General features: G+C 43.6%; 1 protein-coding gene across 1 annotated transcript in view; it reads left to right on the top strand.

Moving 5' to 3' along the window:
• Positions 1–1,822: 1,822 nt before the first annotated feature.
• The window catches only part of galr1b (galanin receptor 1b), a 40,404-nt gene continuing 21,892 nt past the window's right edge, over positions 1,823–20,334 (top strand). Inside the window, exons 1-2 of the mRNA XM_071513457.1 lie at positions 1,823–2,491; positions 9,230–9,295. Coding sequence (XP_071369558.1) covers positions 1,823–2,491; positions 9,230–9,295 — 735 coding nt within the window. The remainder of the gene's footprint in view (positions 2,492–9,229; positions 9,296–20,334) is intronic.

The raw sequence follows: 20,334 nt of genomic DNA, 5'->3' as shown, positions 1-20,334 counted from the left end.
GCGTATTCTACCCTAAGGCTGCAGAGACCATCCCCCTGAACACTAAGAGTGGGTCTGTGGGCCCGCTCCCCTGCACCTTGTTTCTCCTGCTCAGCCACATGGCCAGCTTGGCCTGGCCAAACAGAAAGTTAAGCAACACACATTTAGCCCTCTTCCTAAAAGAATACATTGGTCCCAAAATAAACAGCCCCACAGAGAAAACCTCCCCCAACCTCCTACAGAAAACATCCAACACATTCAGAACAGGTTCAACAACGGTGACATCGTACAAACACATGCTGAACAGTCTCAGATGAACCACAAAAAGGACAGCCCCCCCCCACACTTGAGTCCACCTTCGCCAGAAAACTGTTTGTTGCGAGGGCCCCATGCAGGATCCTCCACTGTAGGTCCCCTGACCTCTTAGGAAGGCGGAGCTTATAAAGCACCTCCACCTGAAGCCTGCCATACCCTGCTCACCTGCCACCTCCTGCCACTGATGCTCCTTGACCTCCTGCAGAGCCCTGATGTTCCTGACCTTCACTATAGCGGCATAAAGGACCTTCCCCTTTAACTCCCCAAAGCTCCCCAGGCTCGGAGCAGCAAACGAGAGAAGCTTCCCCTTCTCCTCCTCCCTGGAGAGAGAGAGAGAGAGAGAGAGACACACACACACACAGAGAGAGAGAGACACAGAAGAGAGAGAGAGAGAGAGACAGAGAGAGAGAGAGAGAGAGAGAGAGAGAGACACAGAAAGAGAGAGAGAGAGAGAGGGACAGAGAGAGAGACACACACACACACAGAGAGAGAGAGAGAGGGACAGAGAGAGAGAGACAAACACACACACACACAGAGAGAGAGAGAGAGAGAAACAGAGGGAGAGAGAGAGAGAGAGAGAGACAAACACACAGAGAGAGAGAGAGAGAGAGAGAGACACACACAGAAAGAGAGAGAGAGAGAGAGAGGGACAGAGAGAGAGAGACACACACACACGGAGAGAGAGAGAGAGAGGGACAGAGAGAGAGAGACAAACACACACACAGAGAGAGAGAGAGAGAGAGAGAGAGAGAGAGAGAGAGAAACAGAGGGAGAGAGAGAGAGAGAGAGAGAGACAAACACACACAGAGAGAGAGAGAGAGAGAGAGAGAGAGAGAGAGAGAGAGAGAGTTTCTCCAGGTGAGCTGCTGGTCTGAACCTGCAGACCTTCATTCAGAACCTAACTGAACTCCCAGCAGAGTAAAACAGGAATTCGTTCCTCTGTTCTACTGATCGCGTTACAAGCAGAACGAACGAGCGAAGGAACCTGTCAAGCTAGAGACAGTTAGTCAGGATAAACCCGGAGGTAGTGATGTTTCCTCCAAGATAAAAGCGTCAAATGTGTCAATTTTGAAAATAAAACAATGATTGATTATTGTGAGTGTGCAGAGCGACAAAATGTTGAACGGAATTACTTAATTAAATACAAAGTGAAAGTGCTGCTATAACATAGATACGTAAAAGATGACGTCATGTTAATGACTGTGCCGGTAGAGACGTGCTTTTATTTTTGGAAAACTTTGGCCGGAAGTGGTATGTTTTATTCTGGCTGACTTGACTGGTTCACTCAGCCGGTTTGGAGGCACGAGCGCGCGGTGCTGCAGGTGGAACGTTACAGCTGCAGTTTGAGTTCCAGCTGTTACCATGACTGCCGTGTCCCAGCTGGAGGGTTCTAGTTCCAGTAGAACTGTGTTCTAGTAGTTTCAGGAGAACTGTGTTCTAGTAGTTTCAGGAGAACTGTGTTCTAGTAGTTTCAGGAGAACTGTGTTCTAGTTGCTGTTTGACATTCCCGAACTCCGGCGGCGGAGCCATGCTGCTGCCGAGCAACGAGTCCTCAGTCTGGACCGAAGTCCTGGACTCGAACCGGTCGGACCGGGGCTCCGGGGAGGGGCAGGCCGGCCCGGAGGCCGTCATCGTCCCGCTCATTTTCGGCCTGATCTTCCTGCTCGGCGTGGTGGGGAACACTCTGGTCATGGTGGTGATCGGGAAGATCAAACCGGGGAAGCGCTCGAGGAGCACGACCAACATCTTCATCCTGAACCTGAGCATCGCGGACCTGAGCTTCCTGCTGTTCTGCGTCCCGCTGCACGCGACCATCTACTCTCTGCCGGAGTGGATCTTCGGAGCCTTCCTGTGTAAGTTCGGCCACTACTTCGTGATGGTGAGCATGCTGGTGAGCATCTTCACGCTGGTGGCCATGTCGGTGGACCGGTACATCGCCGTGGTTCACTCCAAGAAGTCTCCGTGCATCCGCAGCCGGCGGAACGCGCTGGCCGGAGTGTGCGCGATCTGGACGCTGTCGTTCATCTTCTCGGTGCCGGTGGCTCAGCACCAGATCCTCACGAGCCACCCCAAAGCCCCGAACAGCACGTTCTGCTGGGAGAAGTGGTTCGGCGCCTCCAAACAGACTTACAAGGTGACGATCCTGGTGATCGGCTACCTGCTGCCTCTGCTGCTCATCACCTGCTGCTACTCCAAGGTGAGCTAATGTTTGACTTTCATTAACTCTAAAATCTTATTAATAACCGCACGGGGCGATCAAAGGGCGAAGGCGCTGCGCTGCCATAAACCCTGTGCGTAAAACCAACTGTCAAGTTAGCCGTAATAAAGACCAACACTTCCGGTTATAACTTTCAAAATAAAACCTTTACTGCGTACCAAAGTAAAAAAATAAAAAAATAAGTGGATTTATGGGGGAATCTGTAGCAAATTAAAATGCAGTTTTCCAAAATGTCCTTTCCACAGCATATTTTATACCCATATAGTCCTGTGCAACATGACAAACTCCACAGACTCAAAAGGAGAAGGATATACTGTTTGTTCCTAAAGCCAATAGCCGACAATATGAGCTCCAGTCCCAACAGTCAGGTCAGTCAGAATAATCCAACACTGAATCGCTCTGTGCTTTCCTTCTATCCAAATATAATCTATTGCTGCATTCCACTGTAAGTCGGAAGTCGATAGTCCGGAGTTGGAATTATCAACTTCTGCTCTAAATGCGTTCCAGTGCGTCTGCTCGGGAAAACATGAACGCAGCACTCTTTCCCACTGACGTTAACGTTAGCTATCTGACCGCTGTGACGTCATATGGCTGTGACGTCATACCGCAGTGATGTCATGCCGCTGTGATGTCATACCGCTGTGACGTCATACCGCAGTGATGTCATGCCGCTGTGACGTCATACTGCAGTGATGTCAGCTGTGTTTACGTCGGAGAACTCGGCCGGAATAGATCTTGGACGGCCGTTCTGTTGCACTTTTCCGTGTCGGAAGTCGGTTTTCTCAAGAGAGTTCAGAGTTTAAAGGAATGCAGCTTTAAACCATAGATGTCAAAGTTTATGCTTTTATTCTGAAGGCAGATCAGTGTAGTTTCCGCTCTTGTCCGGTCTAAATGTGTTGAGTTTGACGCCGCTGTGCGTGACGCTCTTTGGACCTTCAGACTCAGCTGATCCTTCAGTCTGCTGATACAGAAACATCAAGACCTGCAGCTGAACTCTGTTTCTCCACAACTCCTCCTCCCAGTCTGTGTTTTAAAGGTTCAGTCTGTTTTAAAGGTGCAGTCTGTTTTAAAGGTTCAGTCTGTTTTAAAGGTTCAGTCTGTTTTAAAGGTTCAGTCTGTGTGTTTTAAAGGTTCAGTCTGTTTTAAAGGTTCAGTCTGTGTGTTTTAAAGGTTCAGTCTGTTTTAAAGGTTCAGTCTGTTTTAAAGGTTCAGTCCGTCTGTTTTAAAGGTTCAGTCTGTTTTAAAGGTTCAGTCTGTCTGTTTTAAAGGTTCAGTCTGTTTTAAAGGTTCAGTCTGTCTGTTTTAAAGGTTCAGTCTGTTTTAAAGGTTCAGTCTGTTTTAAAGGTTCAGTCTGTTTTAAAGGTTCAGTCCGTCTGTTTTAAAGGTTCAGTCTGTTTTAAAGGTTCAGTCTGTGTGTTTTAAAGGTTCAGTCTGTGTGTTTTAAAGGTTCAGTCTGTTTTAAAGGTTCAGTCTGTGTGTTTTAAAGGTTCAGTCTGTTTTAAAGGTTCAGTCTGTTTTAAAGTTTCAGTCTGTTTTAAAGTTTCAGTCTGTTTTAAAGGTTCAGTCTGTGTGTTTTAAAGGTTCAGTCTGTTTTAAAGTTTCAGTCTGTTTTAAAGTTTCAGTCTGTTTTAAAGGTTTAGTCTGTTTTAAAGTTTCAGTCTGTTTTAAAGGTTCAGTCTGTGTGTTTTAAAGGTTCAGTCTGTGTGTTTTAAAGGTTCAGTCTGTTTTAAAGGTTCAGTCTGTTTTAAAGGTTCAGTCTGTGTGTTTTAAAGGTTCAGTCTGTTTTAAAGGTTCAGTCCGTCTGTTTTAAAGGTTCAGTCTGTTTTAAAGGTTCAGTCCGTCTGTTTTAAAGGTTCAGTCTGTTTTAAAGGTTCAGTCCGTCTGTTTTAAAGGTTCAGTCTGTTTTAAAGGTTCAGTCTGTTTTAAAGTTTCAGTCTGTTTTAAAGGTTCAGTCTGTGTGTTTTAAAGGTTCAGTCTGTTTTAAAGGTTCAGTCTGTTTTAAAGGTTCAGTCTGTTTTAAAGGTGCAGTCTGTTTTAAAGGTTCAGTCCGTGTGTTTTAAAGGTTCAGTCTGTTTTAAAGTTTCAGTCTGTTTTAAAGGTTCAGTCTGTCTGTTTTAAAGGTTCAGTCTGTTTTAAAGTTTCAGTCTGTTTTAAAGGTTCAGTCTGTTTTAAAGGTTCAGTCCGTCTGTTTTAAAGGTTCAGTCTGTTTTAAAGGTTCAGTCTGTTTTAAAGTTTCAGTCTGTTTTAAAGGTTCAGTCTGTCTGTTTTAAAGGTTCAGTCTGTTTTAAAGTTTCAGTCTGTTTTAAAGGTTCAGTCTGTTTTAAAGGTTCAGTCTGTTTTAAAGTTTCAGTCTGTTTTAAAGGTTCAGTCTGTTTTAAAGGTTCAGTCCGTCTGTTTTAAAGGTTCAGTCTGTTTTAAAGGTTCAGTCTGTTTTAAAGTTTCAGTCTGTTTTAAAGGTTCAGTCTGTCTGTTTTAAAGGTTCAGTCTGTTTTAAAGTTTCAGTCTGTTTTAAAGGTTCAGTCTGTTTTAAAGGTTTAGTCTGTTTTAAAGGTTCAGTCTGTCTGTTTTAAAGGTTCAGTCTGTTTTAAAGGTTCAGTCTGTTTTAAAGGTTCAGTCTGTTTTAAAGGTTCAGTCTGTGTGTTTTAAAGGTTCAGTCTGTTTTAAAGGTTCAGTCTGTGTGTTTTAAAGGTTCAGTCTGTTTTAAAGTTTCAGTCTGTTTTAAAGGTTCAGTCTGTTTTAAAGTTTCAGTCTGTTTTAAAGGTTCAGTCTGTCTGTTTTAAAGGTTCAGTCTGTTTTAAAGTTTCAGTCTGTTTTAAAGGTTCAGTCTGTTTTAAAGGTTTAGTCTGTTTTAAAGGTTCAGTCTGTCTGTTTTAAAGGTTCAGTCTGTTTTAAAGGTTCAGTCTGTTTTAAAGGTTCAGTCTGTTTTAAAGGTTCAGTCTGTGTGTTTTAAAGGTTCAGTCTGTTTTAAAGGTTCAGTCTGTTTTAAAGGTTCAGTCTGTGTGTTTTAAAGGTTCAGTCTGTTTTAAAGGTTCAGTCTGTTTTAAAGGTTCAGTCTGTTTTAAAGGTTCAGTCCGTGTGTTTTAAAGGTTCAGTCTGTTTTAAAGGTTCAGTCTGTGTGTTTTAAAGGTTCAGTCTGTTTTAAAGGTTCAGTCTGTGTGTTTTAAAGGTTCAGTCTGTTTTAAAGGTTCAGTCTGTGTGTTTTAAAGGTTCAGTCTGTTTTAAAGGTTCAGTCTGTGTGTTTTAAAGGTTCAGTCTGTTTTAAAGGTTCAGTCTGTTTTAAAGGTTCAGTCTGTTTTAAAGGTTCAGTCTGTTTTAAAGGTTCAGTCTGTGTGTTTTAAAGGTTCAGTCTGTTTTAAAGGTTCAGTCTGTTTTAAAGGTTCAGTCTGTTTTAAAGGTTCAGTCTGTTTTAAAGGTTCAGTCTGTTTTAAAGGTTCAGTCTGTTTTAAAGGTTCAGTCTGTTTTAAAGGTTCAGTCCGTGTGTTTTAAAGGTTCAGTCTGTTTTAAAGGTTCAGTCTGTGTGTTTTAAAGGTTCAGTCTGTTTTAAAGGTTCAGTCTGTGTGTTTTAAAGGTTCAGTCTGTTTTAAAGGTTCAGTCTGTGTGTTTTAAAGGTTCAGTCTGTTTTAAAGGTTCAGTCTGTGTGTTTTAAAGGTTCAGTCTGTTTTAAAGGTTCAGTCTGTTTTAAAGGTTCAGTCTGTTTTAAAGGTTCAGTCTGTTTTAAAGGTTCAGTCCGTGTGTTTTAAAGGTTCAGTCTGTTTTAAAGGTTCAGTCTGTGTGTTTTAAAGGTTCAGTCTGTTTTAAAGGTTCAGTCTGTTTTAAAGGTGCAGTCTGTTTTAAAGGTTCAGTCCGTGTGTTTTAAAGGTTCAGTCTGTTTTAAAGGTTCAGTCTGTGTGTTTTAAAGGTTCAGTCTGTTTTAAAGGTTCAGTCTGTGTGTTTTAAAGGTTCAGTCTGTTTTAAAGGTTCAGTCTGTGTGTTTTAAAGGTTCAGTCTGTTTTAAAGGTTCAGTCTGTTTTAAAGGTTCAGTCTGTTTTAAAGGTTCAGTCTGTGTGTTTTAAAGGTTCAGTCTGTTTTAAAGGTTCAGTCTGTTTTAAAGGTTCAGTCTGTGTGTTTTAAAGGTGCAGTCTGTTTTAAAGGTTCAGTCTGTTTTAAAGGTTCAGTCTGTTTTAAAGGTTCAGTCCGTGTGTTTTAAAGGTGCAGTCTGTTTTAAAGGTTCAGTCTGTGTGTTTTAAAGGTGCAGTCTGTTTTAAAGGTTCAGTCTGTTTTAAAGGTTCAGTCTGTGTGTTTTAAAGGTGCAGTCTGTTTTAAAGGTGCAGTCTGTTTTAAAGGTTCAGTCTGTCTGTTTTAAAGGTTCAGTCTGTTTTAAAGGTTCAGTCTGTCTGTTTTAAAGGTTCAGTCTGTTTTAAAGGTTCAGTCTGTTTTAAAGGTTCAGTCTGTTTTAAAGGTTCAGTCTGTTTTAAAGGTTCAGTCTGTCTGTTTTAAAGGTTCAGTCAGTCTGTTTTAAAGGTTCAGTCTGTTTTAAAGGTTCAGTCTGTTTTAAAGCTTCAGTCTGTTTTAAAGGTTCAGTCTGTGTGTTTTAAAGGTTCAGTCTGTGTGTTTTAAAGGTTCAGTCTGTTTTAAAGGTTCAGTCTGTTTTAAAGCTTCAGTCTGTTTTAAAGGTTCAGTCTGTGTGTTTTAAAGGTGCAGTCTGTTTTAAAGGTTCAGTCTGTTTTAAAGGTTCAGTCTGTCTGTTTTAAAGGTTCAGTCTGTCTGTTTTAAAGGTTCAGTCTGTTTTAAAGGTTCAGTCTGTTTTAAAGGTTCAGTCTGTTTTAAAGGTTCAGTCTGTGTGTTTTAAAGGTTCAGTCTGTTTTAAAGGTTCAGTCTGTTTTAAAGCTTCAGTCTGTTTTAAAGGTTCAGTCTGTGTGTTTTAAAGGTGCAGTCTGTTTTAAAGGTTCAGTCTGTTTTAAAGGTTCAGTCTGTCTGTTTTAAAGGTTCAGTCTGTCTGTTTTAAAGGTTCAGTCTGTGTGTTTTAAAGGTTCAGTCTGTGTGTTTTAAAGGTTCAGTCTGTTTTAAAGGTTCAGTCTGTTTTAAAGCTTCAGTCTGTTTTAAAGGTTCAGTCTGTTTTAAAGCTTCAGTCTGTTTTAAAGGTTCAGTCTGTGTGTTTTAAAGGTGCAGTCTGTTTTAAAGGTTCAGTCTGTTTTAAAGGTTCAGTCTGTGTGTTTTAAAGGTTCAGTCTGGCTGTAAAAACACTGATGGATGGATTTCATGTATTTTTCATAGAGGAATAAACTGAAGATTTACTGACCCCCCCCCCCCTGGGTTTTTCCTGGGTGTTTCCTGGGTGTTTCCTGGGTGTTTCCTGGGTTTTTCCTGGGTGTTTCCTGGGTGTTTCCTGGGTGTTTCCTGGGTGTTTCCTGGGTAACTAGCCCAGCAGCAGACACTGAACTGCTTTCTTTAACTTCAAGGCAAGGCAAGTTTATTTATATAGCACATTTCATACACATCGGCAATTCAAAGTGCTTTACATAAATAAAAGAAAAATAAAGACATAGGTAATAAAAAACATAAAAAGTGAAAGTGCATTAAAATCACATTTAAAAATACAGTGCAAAAATATATAGAAGATAAAAAAAGATAAAGATATAAAAGATAAAAAATATATATATATAAATATTCCAGTGCAGATAAGCGTTGCCCTAAATTTCTTGGTGAACAGAAAAGTCTTGACATGCAGACTCACCGTCTTCCTGTCCGTCTCCAATAAACACAAACATCATCTTAAAAAATAGATTCTGTTTTCTGCTGTGTTGTTGAATAGATTATTGATTGCATCTCTTCTGTCTGTGTTTTTATCACTGTGCTACTACTTTTTCTATCACTTTGCTTATTAACTAAAGTTAAACTTGAAGACGTCACTGTCTCATAGAGCTGCTGGTGGAGACGCATCATCATCCCTGCTGCTAGGTTCACATCCAAACCCAGCTGATATTTCTAGATTGTGTTGAAAACAAATATATATTTGGTATTTCTGTCAGCTTGTCATCATGTTAGCTGAAACTGAAGCCGCTGCAGAGTCTCTCTTTATCCTGCAGGCTGATAATCTGCTGCTCTGTGGCTCTGTCTGGAAAACCAGATTGTGTTTTCCTCTCAGTCTGGAGCTCGATGGCACAGAGACACAAGTTTTGTTGTCAATACAAATTTGTCTCTGTAACATTTAAGTCCCATATTCTGCCCTGTCCAGAGTTTCATTTAGTGTGTTTCTGTCCATCCAAAGCTGTGTGTGTGGTGTCATGAACCAAAAACACTCTCAATCCATTTCTCCATGTTCATTTTCCAGCATCTCTCTGAGCCTTACCGAGAACAGGCCGTTTCTGTCTCCGTGTCTTTAAGGCTCATTAATATTAACGACCCTCCGTTCCTATTGGCTAACCGTTTCCAGAGTGAAACGTGATACTTTCACCATGTTTAGATAGACCATCCAACTCCTTTATGATCACAGAGGAGAGGGGAGTCCTGCTTTACATGATGTGGGACTTTTAAAGAGAGAATCATCTGAGATGCTCATCAGAGACTGATGAAGGATAAATGCATGAAGAAGACTTCTACACTGTGTGATGTTTCTCTGCTGTCAACAGGCTGGAGAACATGAAGAACTGATGCTTCTGTCATGCTAACAGGTAGAACGAGGACAGTAGTGATACGACAGAGATTCCTTCTTCTAATTATGCTTTGCTTTACTTTCAGGTGTTGTTCCATCTTCATAAAAAGATGAAGAATATGTCCAAGAAATCTGAACGCTCAAAAAGAAAGGTATGTTCCTTCCTCTCCTGTCTTTCTTTTCTGTTTTCTCTTCCTCCCTCTCATCTGTCTGTCATCAGTCGAAGCGGTCGGCTCTGTCAGTCCACAGAGATCAGAAGTCCGCTCGGTGTAACTGGAGACTCACCGTCTGTTTATTCAGAGGGAAAGTGAAAAGTTAAAGGTGGAGGAGGTGGAGGAGGAGGAGGAGGAGGAGGAGGAAACGGCCGTTTGAAGGTTTGGATGCTGCTGGAAATCCGTTGAAAAGACGTTTAAAAAATGACTGTGGTCAGCGGTGAAAAGACGTTCAAAACAGGTTCAAAAGTGAAAGTTTTTTCACCGACTATTTGAAGACGTTGATTGAACGTTCACATTTAACGTTCACATCTAAATGTGAACTTTGAAGAATTACCTTCACACTAATCAATATCGTCTCTCTTTCAAGCTACAACTGAACAAATTATCAAATTATGAAACAAATTTGTGTTTTGTGAAACATTGATGTTGTAACCACATTTTAGCTGGTTGGAAAGAGGAAGAAAAGAGACGTTCAGACCGAATATCACCCAGTTTTCAACTAGAAATCAACGTTGAAATCCCGGTTGCTCACTGGGTGGTTTGATGGAACATCTGTCAGGAGGTAAAGAGTTGAAACGTCACATTTAAGCCTTTAAACGCCGTGAGCGACTGCAGGACGACTTCACCTGCATCAAACCCCTCAGTCTGACTCTGAAACTCTCTGGAACATCAGCTGGAGCTCATCAGCTGAACTCCGGTCCAAAAGGAAAACAGCTTCATGTTTAGGAACGGACACGAAAATTCCCGATACAAAAATCTGACGCAGAGTTACGGAGTTGGGAAAATGTTTGTGGTTTCAGCTGCGGTCTGATGTGTAAGAAATGTGATTCAGAACAGAGTTTTCAGCTGAAGTCTGCTGAGTCGACGCAGGAGACAAGATGGAGTCAGACGACCTGAAGCTGAGGCTCCACCAGGCTCCAGACCAGGAGACACTGGCCAACACCTGCTGTCTGTCAGCTCATATCAACTCTGGATGGATCTGAATAAAGTGTCTCTGAGAGCTTCACTCTGCATGCTACAGGGACGCAGTGAAAGTTCCACACATGAAAACTCGCGATACAAAAATGTGCCGATATGAATCAGATCCTGCAGTCTGATGAGAGTTTTCTCCTCCGCTCTGAACAGCAGACAGTTTCAGCTGGGTGAGTCCATAAAGAACTGTACAATAAAGCAATAAATTGTAATGTAATCAATGTGCATTGAATTCACATTAGCAGTCTGCAGAGGGCCATATTGATTGATTGATTGATTGATTGACTGAACATTTATTTAAACCTCAGAAACACACTGAGGGAAGCTTCTCGTTTTCAATGGTGAGAAACGGCAGCAGCAACAACTCAACTCAACTTTATTTACACAGCACCTTTCATACGAGCATGCGGCCCAGAGTGCTTCACACAGCAAAATTACAACAATAAAACAATACAATGTTAAAAAAAATAAATAAATAAGAGTCAATAAAATAAAATAAAAATACAATAAAATAAACACCAGGGATAAAAATAAAGTAAAAACCAATGATTAGAACTTAAAAACTAAAGCTATAACATTACTCCAAATTAAAATTAAAAGCCAGATTAAAAAGATAATTTCCTTTTAAAAATACAGAGAGCTTGCCAGTCTGATGTCCAGGCAGTGAGCTCCACAGTTCAGGGGCATAAAAACAGAAGGCGATCTCACCGGGACTTTTATGGGACACATCAGGAACATTTAAAAGAAAAGCGGTGGAGGACCTCAGTGATCTGGCTGGAACATAAAATGAAAGAACATCTCTGATGCAGGGAGGAGCAAGGTCATTTAAAGCTTTATAAACAAGTAAAAGAACATTAAAATCAATCCTAAAGGATACAGGTAGCCAGTGCAGTCTTTTTTTTTTATGATTTATTTATGGGTTTTTTCAGGTTTACAAATCAAACAGCGTATCACAAACAAAACACAGGTACACCTCAATACAACACATGGAGCTTCACAACAACAAGAGAGATTAACAAACTAAAAAATAAATAAATACATAAGTAAATATATAGAAGGGGAGGAAAAGATATATATATATATAAAAAAAGGGGGGGTATGAAGTAAGTTATGGTTAAAGAGAGGTCGTGGTGTAAATATACAAAGGTCAGATAGGCAGGTCAAGGTCAATCCTAAAGAGGAGAGATAGAGGTTTTTCAGTCGGGAGGTGGCAGGATCATTTGAATGCTATCTATACATTCTGAGAACAGCTGCCAAATTCCATCTAACTCGGGTATGGAGCCTCGCAGGGTACGCTTGATTTACTCCAGCCGTCCCCAGCCCAACGAGAAAGAGTGGGAACGTAGGGAGCCTTCCAGTTCATAAGAATTAACCGCCTCACCAGCAGAGTTAACCAAAACATATGACAAAGATCAGCCAGTGCAGGGTCATGTGATCCATTTCCTTTGTTTTGGTTCAGACTGGCTGAACCAGCTGTAGTTTTCTTATAGACTTTTTAGGTAATCCAGTAAAAAGGGAATTACAGCAGTCTAAACGGCTAGTGATAAAAGCCTGAGTGAGTATTTCAGCATCTTTCTGAGTTAAAAAAGGTCTGACTTTGGCGATTTTCCTAAGATGAAAAAAGAATGTTTTAATGACCTTGTTAAAATGAGAATTACAATTTAAATCAGAGTCTAAAATCACTCCCAAGTTTGTGATGTTAGTTTTAATCTGTTTGCTAAGACCACCGAGCTTAACTGTCTGCAACAGAAAGTATTTACAGCCAGATGAATACAGAATATGAACATGTGTCACGCCCTGCAGGCTAACACAGTAAAGAAACTAAAGAAACGCTCTTATCAGATTTATTACAGAATGTTTGACCAGTTTCACTAAATCACTGGAACAGGGAAAGTGTCCTGTGGTCAGATCTGCAGAAGCTCAGCTGGACTTCATGCTGGTTTTCCAGTGAAGGAAGAAAGCAGCAACAGACTGACTTCAGCATCACAGAGAAAAGCTCCATCACTGCTGTGTGTCGATGTGTTTGAGAGTTAAACCTGTTCCAGTCTGAACCGGAGCTGCTTCTCTTTCTTCTGCTTTTCTAGTGAGAAATCTCCCCAGTAGACAGATGTGAACTTTACTGATTTTACTTTTCTTCTGCCTCCACAGCCGAGCCGGAGGCAGAATGTTTTCAGTCTGTCCGTCTCATTCTCATGAACTCCATCTCTCAGGAACACCTGGAGACAGACGTCCACTTGGACTCAAGGATGAACTGATTATAATTTGGTGGTCAAAGGTCAAAGGTCAAGGTCACTGTGACCTCACAAAAGACGTTTTTGGCCATAACTCAAGAATTCATACGCTAATTATGACAAAATTTCACACAAATGTCTAATAGGATAAAATGATGAAGTGATGACATTTTATATCCAAAAGTTCAAAGGTCAGCTTCACTGTGACATCATAATGTTTTGCTTACCACTGTAGCTGAGAAAACCATCTTGGGTCATTCTACAGAAACGGTGGAAGTGCTGTCACTTACTTTTGACACCAAAATCCTTTAAGTTGACCTAATAATCACATTAATTATATATGTTCAATAAATAAAGACTGTCCTTGCAATGATAAAACAAAGTTTATGGGTGGAGGCAAACAACCAGGAGGAGGTTATTTCTATTTTTTTATTATTCTTTAGGGTTCTTACATTTTATTTGAACGGGCTTTAAAAAGATCTGAAACAGTGTTAAATTTACCTTTCAGAAACTTGTTATTTGTGCTTTTATTTTGGTTTTCCTCCGAAATAAAAAGCTTCATTGTCAGAATATGACGATAATATCAGACTGAGGCCAGTGTGGCGTATCGAGCTGAACCTTTCCCCACCTCCTCATGTTCCTCCTGATGTTCACACTCAGCCTCTCAGCCTCCTCTTGTCTCCTCTTGTCTCCTCTTGTCTCCTCTTGTCTCCTCCTGTCTCCTCTTGTCTCCTCTTGTCTCCTCTTGTCTCCTCTTGTCTCCTCGTCTCCTCTTGTCTCCTCTTGTCTCCTCTTGTCTCCTCGTCTCCTCTTGTCTCCTCTTGTCTCCTCTTGTCTCCTCTTGTCTCCTCGTCTCCTCTTGTCTCCTCTTGTCTCCTCTTGTCTCCTTGTCTCCTCTTGTCTCCTCTTGTCTCCTCTTGTCTCCTCCTGTCTCCTCTTGTCTCCTCTTGTCTCCTCTTGTCTCCTCGTCTCCTCTTGTCTCCTCTTGTCTCCTCTTGTCTCCTCTTGTCTCCTCGTCTCCTCTTGTCTCCTCTTGTCTCCTCTTGTCTCCTTGTCTCCTCTTGTCTCCTCTTGTCTCCTCCTGTCTCCTCGTCTCCTCTTGTCTCCTCCTGTCTCCTCTCCTCTTGTCTCCTCTCCTCTTGTCTCCCCTTGTCTCCTCTTGTCTCCTCCTGTCTCCTCTTGTCTCTGTGCTCAAATGAATGTTCAGGCTGCAGAGTGTTCAGGTTCAGCTCAGACCTGCTGAGCCTCTGCTGCTCTGAGCTTTTATACACTGGCAGGCTGTTTCAGAGGAGGAGGAGAGGAGCAGAGGAGGAGCAGGAGAGGAGGAGGAGGAGAGAAGCAGAGGAGAAACAGAGGAGAAGCAGAGGAGGAGCAGGAGAGAAGCAGAGGAGGAGCAGAGGAGAAGGACGAGAGAAGCAGAGGAGAAACAGAGGAGAAGCAGAGGAGGAGCAGGAGAGGAGAAGGAGTAGGAGGAGGAGAGAAGCAGAGGAGAAACAGAGGAGAAGCAGAGGAGGAGCAGGAGAGAAGCAGAGGAGGAGCAGAGGAGAAGGACGAGAGAAGCAGAGGAGAAACAGAGGAGAAGCAGAGGAGGAGCAGGAGAGGAGAAGGAGTAGGAGGAGGAGAGAAGCAGAGGAGAAACAGAGGAGAAGCAGAGGAGGAGCAGGAGAGAAGCAGAGGAGGAGCAGAGGAGAAGGACGAGAGAAGCAGAGGAGAAACAGAGGAGAAGCAGAGGAGGAGCAGGAGAGGAGAAGGAGGAGGAGAGAAGCAGAGGAGAAACAGAGGAGAAGCAGAGGAGGAGCAGGAGAGAAGCAGAGGAGGAGCAGAGGAGAAGGACGAGAGAAGCAGAGGAGAAACAGAGGAGAAGCAGAGGAGGAGCAGGAGAGGAGGAGGAGTAGGAGGAGGAGAGAAGCAGAGGAGAAACAGAGGAGAAGCAGAGGAGGAGCAGGAGAGAAGCAGAGGAGGAGCAGAGGAGAAGGACGAGAGAAGCAGAGGAGAAACAGAGGAGAAGCAGAGGAGGAGCAGGAGAGGAGAAGGAGTAGGAGGAGGAGAGAAGCAGAGGAGAAACAGAGGAGAAGCAGAGGAGAAGCAGAGGAGAAGGACGAGAGAAGCAGAGGAGAAACAGAGGAGAAGCAGAGGAGAAGCAGAGGAGAAGGACGAGAGAAGCAGAGGAGAAACAGGAGAAGCAGAGGAGGAGCAGGAGAGGAGAAGGAGTAGGAGGAGGAGAGAAGCAGAGGAGAAACAGAGGAGAAGCAGAGGAGGAGCAGGAGAGAAGCAGAGGAGGAGCAGAGGAGAAGGACGAGAGAAGCAGAGGAGAAACAGAGGAGAAGCAGAGGAGGAGCAGAGGAGAGAAGCAGAGGAGAAGGAGAGGAGAAGGAGGAGAGAAGCAGAGAAGGAGGAGAGGAGAAGGAGGAGAGAAGCAGAGAAGGAGGAGAGGAGAAGGAGGAGAGAAGCAGAGGAGGAGGAGGAGAGAAACAGAGGAGGAGCAGAGGAGAAGGAGAGGAGGAGGAGAGAAGCAGAGAAGGAGGAGAGGAGAAGGAGGAGAGAAGCAGAGGAGGAGCAGGAGAGAAGCAGAGGAGAAGCAGAGGAGAAGGAGGAGAGAAGCAGAGAAGGAGGAGAGAAGCAGAGGAGGAGCAGAGGAGAAGGAGGAGAGAAACAGGAGAAGGAGGAGAGAAGCAGAGGAGGAGGAGGAGAGAAGCAGAGGAGGAGCAGGAGAGGAGGAGGAGTAGGAGGAGGAGAGAAGCAGAGGAGAAGCAGAGGAGGAGCAGGAGAGAAGCAGAGGAGGAGCAGAGGAGAAGGACGAGAGAAGCAGAGGAGAAGCAGAGGAGAAGCTGAGGAGAAGGAGGAGAGAAGCAGAGGAAGAACAGAGGAGGAGCAGATGAGAAGGAGGAGAGAAGCAGAGGAGGAGGAGGAGAGAAGCAGAGGAGGAGGAGGAGAGAAACAGAGGAGGAGCAGAGGAGAAGGAGAGGAGGAGGAGAGAAGCAGAGGAGGAGCAGGAGAGAAGCAGAGGAGAAGGAGGAGAGAAGCAGAGAAGGAGGAGAGGAGAAGGAGGAGAGAAACAGAGGAGAAGGAGGAGAGAAGCAGAGGAGGAGGAGGAGCAGAGGAGAAGGAGAGGAGGAGAGAAGCAGAGGAGGAGCAGGAGAGAAGCAGAGAAGGAGGAGAGAAGTAGAGAAGGAGGAGAGGAGAAGGAGGAGAGAAACAGAGGAGAAGGAGGAGAGAAGCAGAGGAGGAGGAGGGGAGAAGCAGAGGAGGAGCAGAGGAGAAGGAGAGGAGGAGGAGAGAAGCAGAGGAGGAGCAGGAGAGAAGCAGAGGAGAAGGAGAAGAGAAGCAGAGAAGGAGGAGAGAAGCAGAGGAGGAGCAGAGGAGATAAGCAGAGGAGGAGCAGAGGTGAAGGAGCAGAGAAACAGAGGAGAAGGAGGAGAGAAGCAGAGGAGGAGCAGGAGAGAAGCAGAGGAGAAGGAGGAGAGAAGCAGAGGAGAAGGAGAGAAGCAGAGGAGGAGCAGAGGAGAAGGAGCAGAGAAACAGAGGAGAAGGAGGAGAGAAGCAGAGGAGGAGCAGGAGAGAAGCAGAGGAGAAGGAGGAGAGAAGCAGAGGAGAAGGAGGAGAGAAGCAGAGGAGAAGGAGAGAAGCAGAGGAGGAGCAGAGGAGAAGGAGGAGAGAAACAGGAGAAGGAGGAGAGAAGCAGAGGAGGAGCAGAGGAGAAGGAGAGAAGCAGAGGAGGAGCAGAGGAGAAGGAGCAGGAGAAGCAGAGGAGAAGGGGGAGAGAAGCAGAGGAGAAGGAGGAGAGAAGCAGAGGAGGAGCAGAGGAGAAGGAGAGAAGCAGAGGAGGAGCAGAGGAGAAGGAGGAGAGAAGCAGAGGAGAAGGAGGAGAGAAGCAGAGGAGGAGCAGGAGAGAAGCAGAGGAGAAGGAGGAGAGAAGCAGAGGAGAAGCAGAGGAGAAGGAGGAGAGAAGCAGAGAAGGAGGAGAGAAGCAGAGGAGAAGCAGAGGAGAAGGAGGAGAGAAGCAGAGAAGGAGGAGAGAAGCAGGAGGAGCAGGAGAGAAGCAGAGGAGAAGGAGAGGAGGAGCAGGAGAGAAGCAGAGGAGAAGGAGGAGAGAAGCAGAGGAGGAGCAGAGGAGGAGTAGAGGAGAAGGAGGGGAGAAACAGAGGAGGAGCAGAGGAGAAACAGAGGAGGAGCAGAGGAGAAACAGAGGAGAAACAGAGGAGGAGAAACAGAGGAGGAGCAGAGGAGAAACAGAGGAGGAGCAGAGGGATACTGAGGCCTTTCATGTGAGAGACGCTCCTCTTCAGCAGGACAGTGACGGGACGATGGGCTGCTTCTCCTCTGATGGGAGGCGGATGGTTTGCTCAGGCGGGTAAATGGTTTCTATGGCAACACACCTTTAACCTTTTCCCTGTCAGGCTTTCAAAGGAGGAAGCCTAATTAATGTTCATCTGAAAGAAAAAAACACTTATCAATGTAAACATTGATAAGTGTTGATAAGAGGAAAAAAAAAGATTGGTGAATGAATTAGTATAAAACGTAACGTCATAAATTCAATATTCCTCTGAAGCATTTAAAGGGATATTTCACGGTGGTTGAATAATAATAATAATAATAATAATAATAATAATAATAATAATAATGATAATAAACTTTATTTCTATAGCACTTTTAAAAAACAGAGTTACAAAGTGCTTTACAGTCGTAACTCTGATGCAAAAGTGTGAATTTAATCAATGTTTCGGCACTTAATGCCTTCTTCAGGATAAGAAGGTATTAAGTGCTGACACGTCGATTAAGTATAATAGAATAAAATAGATAAATAAAATAGAGATAAAAACAAAATAAAATATCATAGCTAAAAAAATCATAGCTATTGAATAAAAGTATGTTTTAAGACGAGTCTTCAAACATGACACAGAGCAGGCAGACTGAATCTCCTCAGGAAGACTCTTCCACAGACTGGGGTCCTGACGGCAAAGACTCGGTCCCCTCTGGTTTTTAATCCGGACTTTGGGATGGAGAGCAGCGTTAAGGAGGAAGATCTGTGTGTGAGGCTTCAGAAGATCAGAGATGTATACGGGGGCTGAACCATTAAAGGCTTTAAAAATAAGTAGAAGATATTAGTAGATCAATTCTGAATTTGACTGGGAGCCAGTGTAGAGAAGCCAGAATGGGAGAGATGTGATCAAAATTCTGGCTGCTGCGTTTTGAGCCGGTTGCAGCCTGGAGAGAGCCTCGATCCTGAGGCCGGACTACAGAGGAACAGTAGTCCAGGAGGAGATAAAGGCATGAAAACTCTTTCAAGGTCGTGGAATGACAGAAAAGACCGTATTTTTTAGATGTTTCTCAGCTGATAGAAGCATGAGCGACCTATTCCCTGGATTTGATTTTCAAAATTTAGGCCAGGATCAAAAATGATTCCCAAATTTTTGGCAGAGCGCTTAACGCTCTTAGCAAGATCATCAAGGGATTCAATAATCTAACCCTAACCCCAGACAGTCCTTCAGTGAGTCAAGCCCGGTGGTGTTAGCCGGAGTAACTGGTAAATAAAGCTGAGTGTCATCAGCATAACAGTGGAAAGAGATATTATGATTCCTAATTATCTGCCCAAGTGGGAGCAGATACAGGGAAAATAACAGAGGACCCAGACCCAGTCTCAGTGCTGTGTTTAGACCTGAAACCAGATTGGAATTGTTCAAAAAGCACATGTCTGTTCATGTAGTCTGTTACATAAACTGCTTTTTCAAAACCCTTTGAGAGAAAAGGCTCTTCTTAGATGGGCTGAAAGTTTCCAGGGTCAGATGGGTCTCAGCTGGGCCAGTGCTGCTGAAACCAGATGGAACAGGACCAGAGGACAGAGAGGTGGGAAGGGAGGGAGAGTGTAGCTGTGACCTCCTTACAACATACAACTCATGTACATTCCACTACCAATATTGGCAATATTGGAAACATAGTGTAAAAAAAAGAAAAAATATCTACCACATACCATAAAACTTCAATTAATAGCCCGGGCTTTTATTTGCTTCAAACCCTGAACTCAACCGGTCTATATTTGGGACAGGCTCTGTATGGGACAGGCCTTTAATTCCTTTAGCTCAAAACTCTTGCTCAGCAAATATGGATGAAATACTATCAAATTGTTTATTTAAACCAATATGAATATTACTTGTATAAAAATTAGGCTATCGAATAACATATCAATTACGAATCATTCATTTGATCTTGCTCCGAGAGAGAGAGAGAGAGAGAGAGAGAGAGAGACAGAGAGAGAGAGGCAGAGAGAGAGAGAGGCAGGGAGAGACAGAGAGAGAGAGAGGCAGGGAGAGAGAGAGAGAGAGACAGAGAGAGAGACAAAGAGAGAGAGAGGCAGGGAGAGAGAGAGAGAGAGACAGAGAGAGAGACAAAGAGAGAGAGAGGCAGAGAGAGAGAGAGAGAGAGAGAGCCCCGTATCAAAATACCTGTAGCCTACCTTAGAAAGGATGAAAGCTGAAAAAAGTTTATGGCAGCAAGAGGTTGTACTTTTCATTTGTGTTATTTCTTCCTCCCCCCCACGCTCTCTGGCCCTTTCACCGTCTTCCTCGGACAGATGTTGAAGTTCAACTTTATTTTTTCTCCATTCTCTCTCTCTCTCTCTCTCTCTCTCTCTCTCTCTCTCTCTCTCTCTCTCTCTCTCTCTCTCTCTCTCTCTCTCTCTCTCTCTCTTGGGATCAACAGAGAAATGTCTTGCTGCTGCTTCTCCTGAGTTTTGTTCAGCAAATTTGAAACTGACAGCTTGAATTTCAGGTCGTACTTTGTTCTGTGTGCAGCCATGGAGATCAGCTAATGTGACTGATGTTTGAATGCAAGTAAAAAAATAAAATAAACTGCGTTTAATTGGGACTCGGCTTTTAATTGAAGTTTTACAGTATACAGTGACACCAGCTGTTGTTCCCCTTCATGCAGTTGTCCTGCTTCAGTAGTGCAGGTAGGATGAGCTAGACTGATATTCCATAATATTGTAGAGTATCAAATACCCCCCCCCCCCCCCCCCTCACCTGGCCACAGCACCTTGTGTGTAGATCACAATTGTGCAAACCTTTAAACTTATAAACTTATGATCTGCTATAAAAAGAATCACTGCTCTTATGTCCTAGTTGTGTTTACTGTGTAGCAGCTGTTGGAGCATTTCAGAAATGTTTTGGGCTGAGGACAGGTCACCTGACCAGTTTTCTTGTCTCTGATTGGTTGATGTTGAAACTGTAATATTCACTTTGAATATATTGATAGGAACGTCTGGTGATTCACAGTAATGTTAGAACAATGAGATGGCAATGAGATGGTTATTTCTATTGGATGCTGAACAATGCTTCATTTTGATTGGACAATATTGAAGTTCTATGAATATGAAGTTGTCCGTAACAGTCGACCTGTGAACCCGCACTTCATCTGGACACATCATGAGGTTTTTGGTCCTGGAGTCTCTCTAGATACACAGACAACAAAACAGACAGAATCCTTCCAGAAAGGCTTTCTCTCTGATCAGGCTCGGCTAGATTCAACCTGAAAAAGTTCATCATAACGTAAAGGTCAGTTTAGACCAAAGGTTTGCGATGAGACAAAGTCGTTTCAGAGCGTTGCAGGAGAAGTTTCAGCGGTGTAAACCGGCTCTCAGCTCCATCAGGCCGGCTGGTGGCGCCTGAGACTCAGCTGGTCGAGTCGCCAGCGGCTGCTTTTAGAACGTAAGGTACGTCACCTGTTTCAACAGCCAATCAGCTCGTAGCGAAGTCAGCTGTAAGGCTAATCTTCCCACCC

This window comes from Centroberyx affinis, unplaced genomic scaffold (genome assembly GCF_046629955.1).
Source record: "Centroberyx affinis isolate AG114_WGS23_722 - 3 ecotype Tasmania unplaced genomic scaffold, CSIRO-AGI_Caff_v1 ptg007186l_1, whole genome shotgun sequence".
In the NCBI taxonomy this organism is placed as follows: Eukaryota; Metazoa; Chordata; class Actinopteri; order Beryciformes; family Berycidae; genus Centroberyx; species Centroberyx affinis.
The sequence above is the reverse complement of the archived record's forward strand: the minus strand, read 5'-3'. Positions and strand labels throughout refer to the sequence as shown.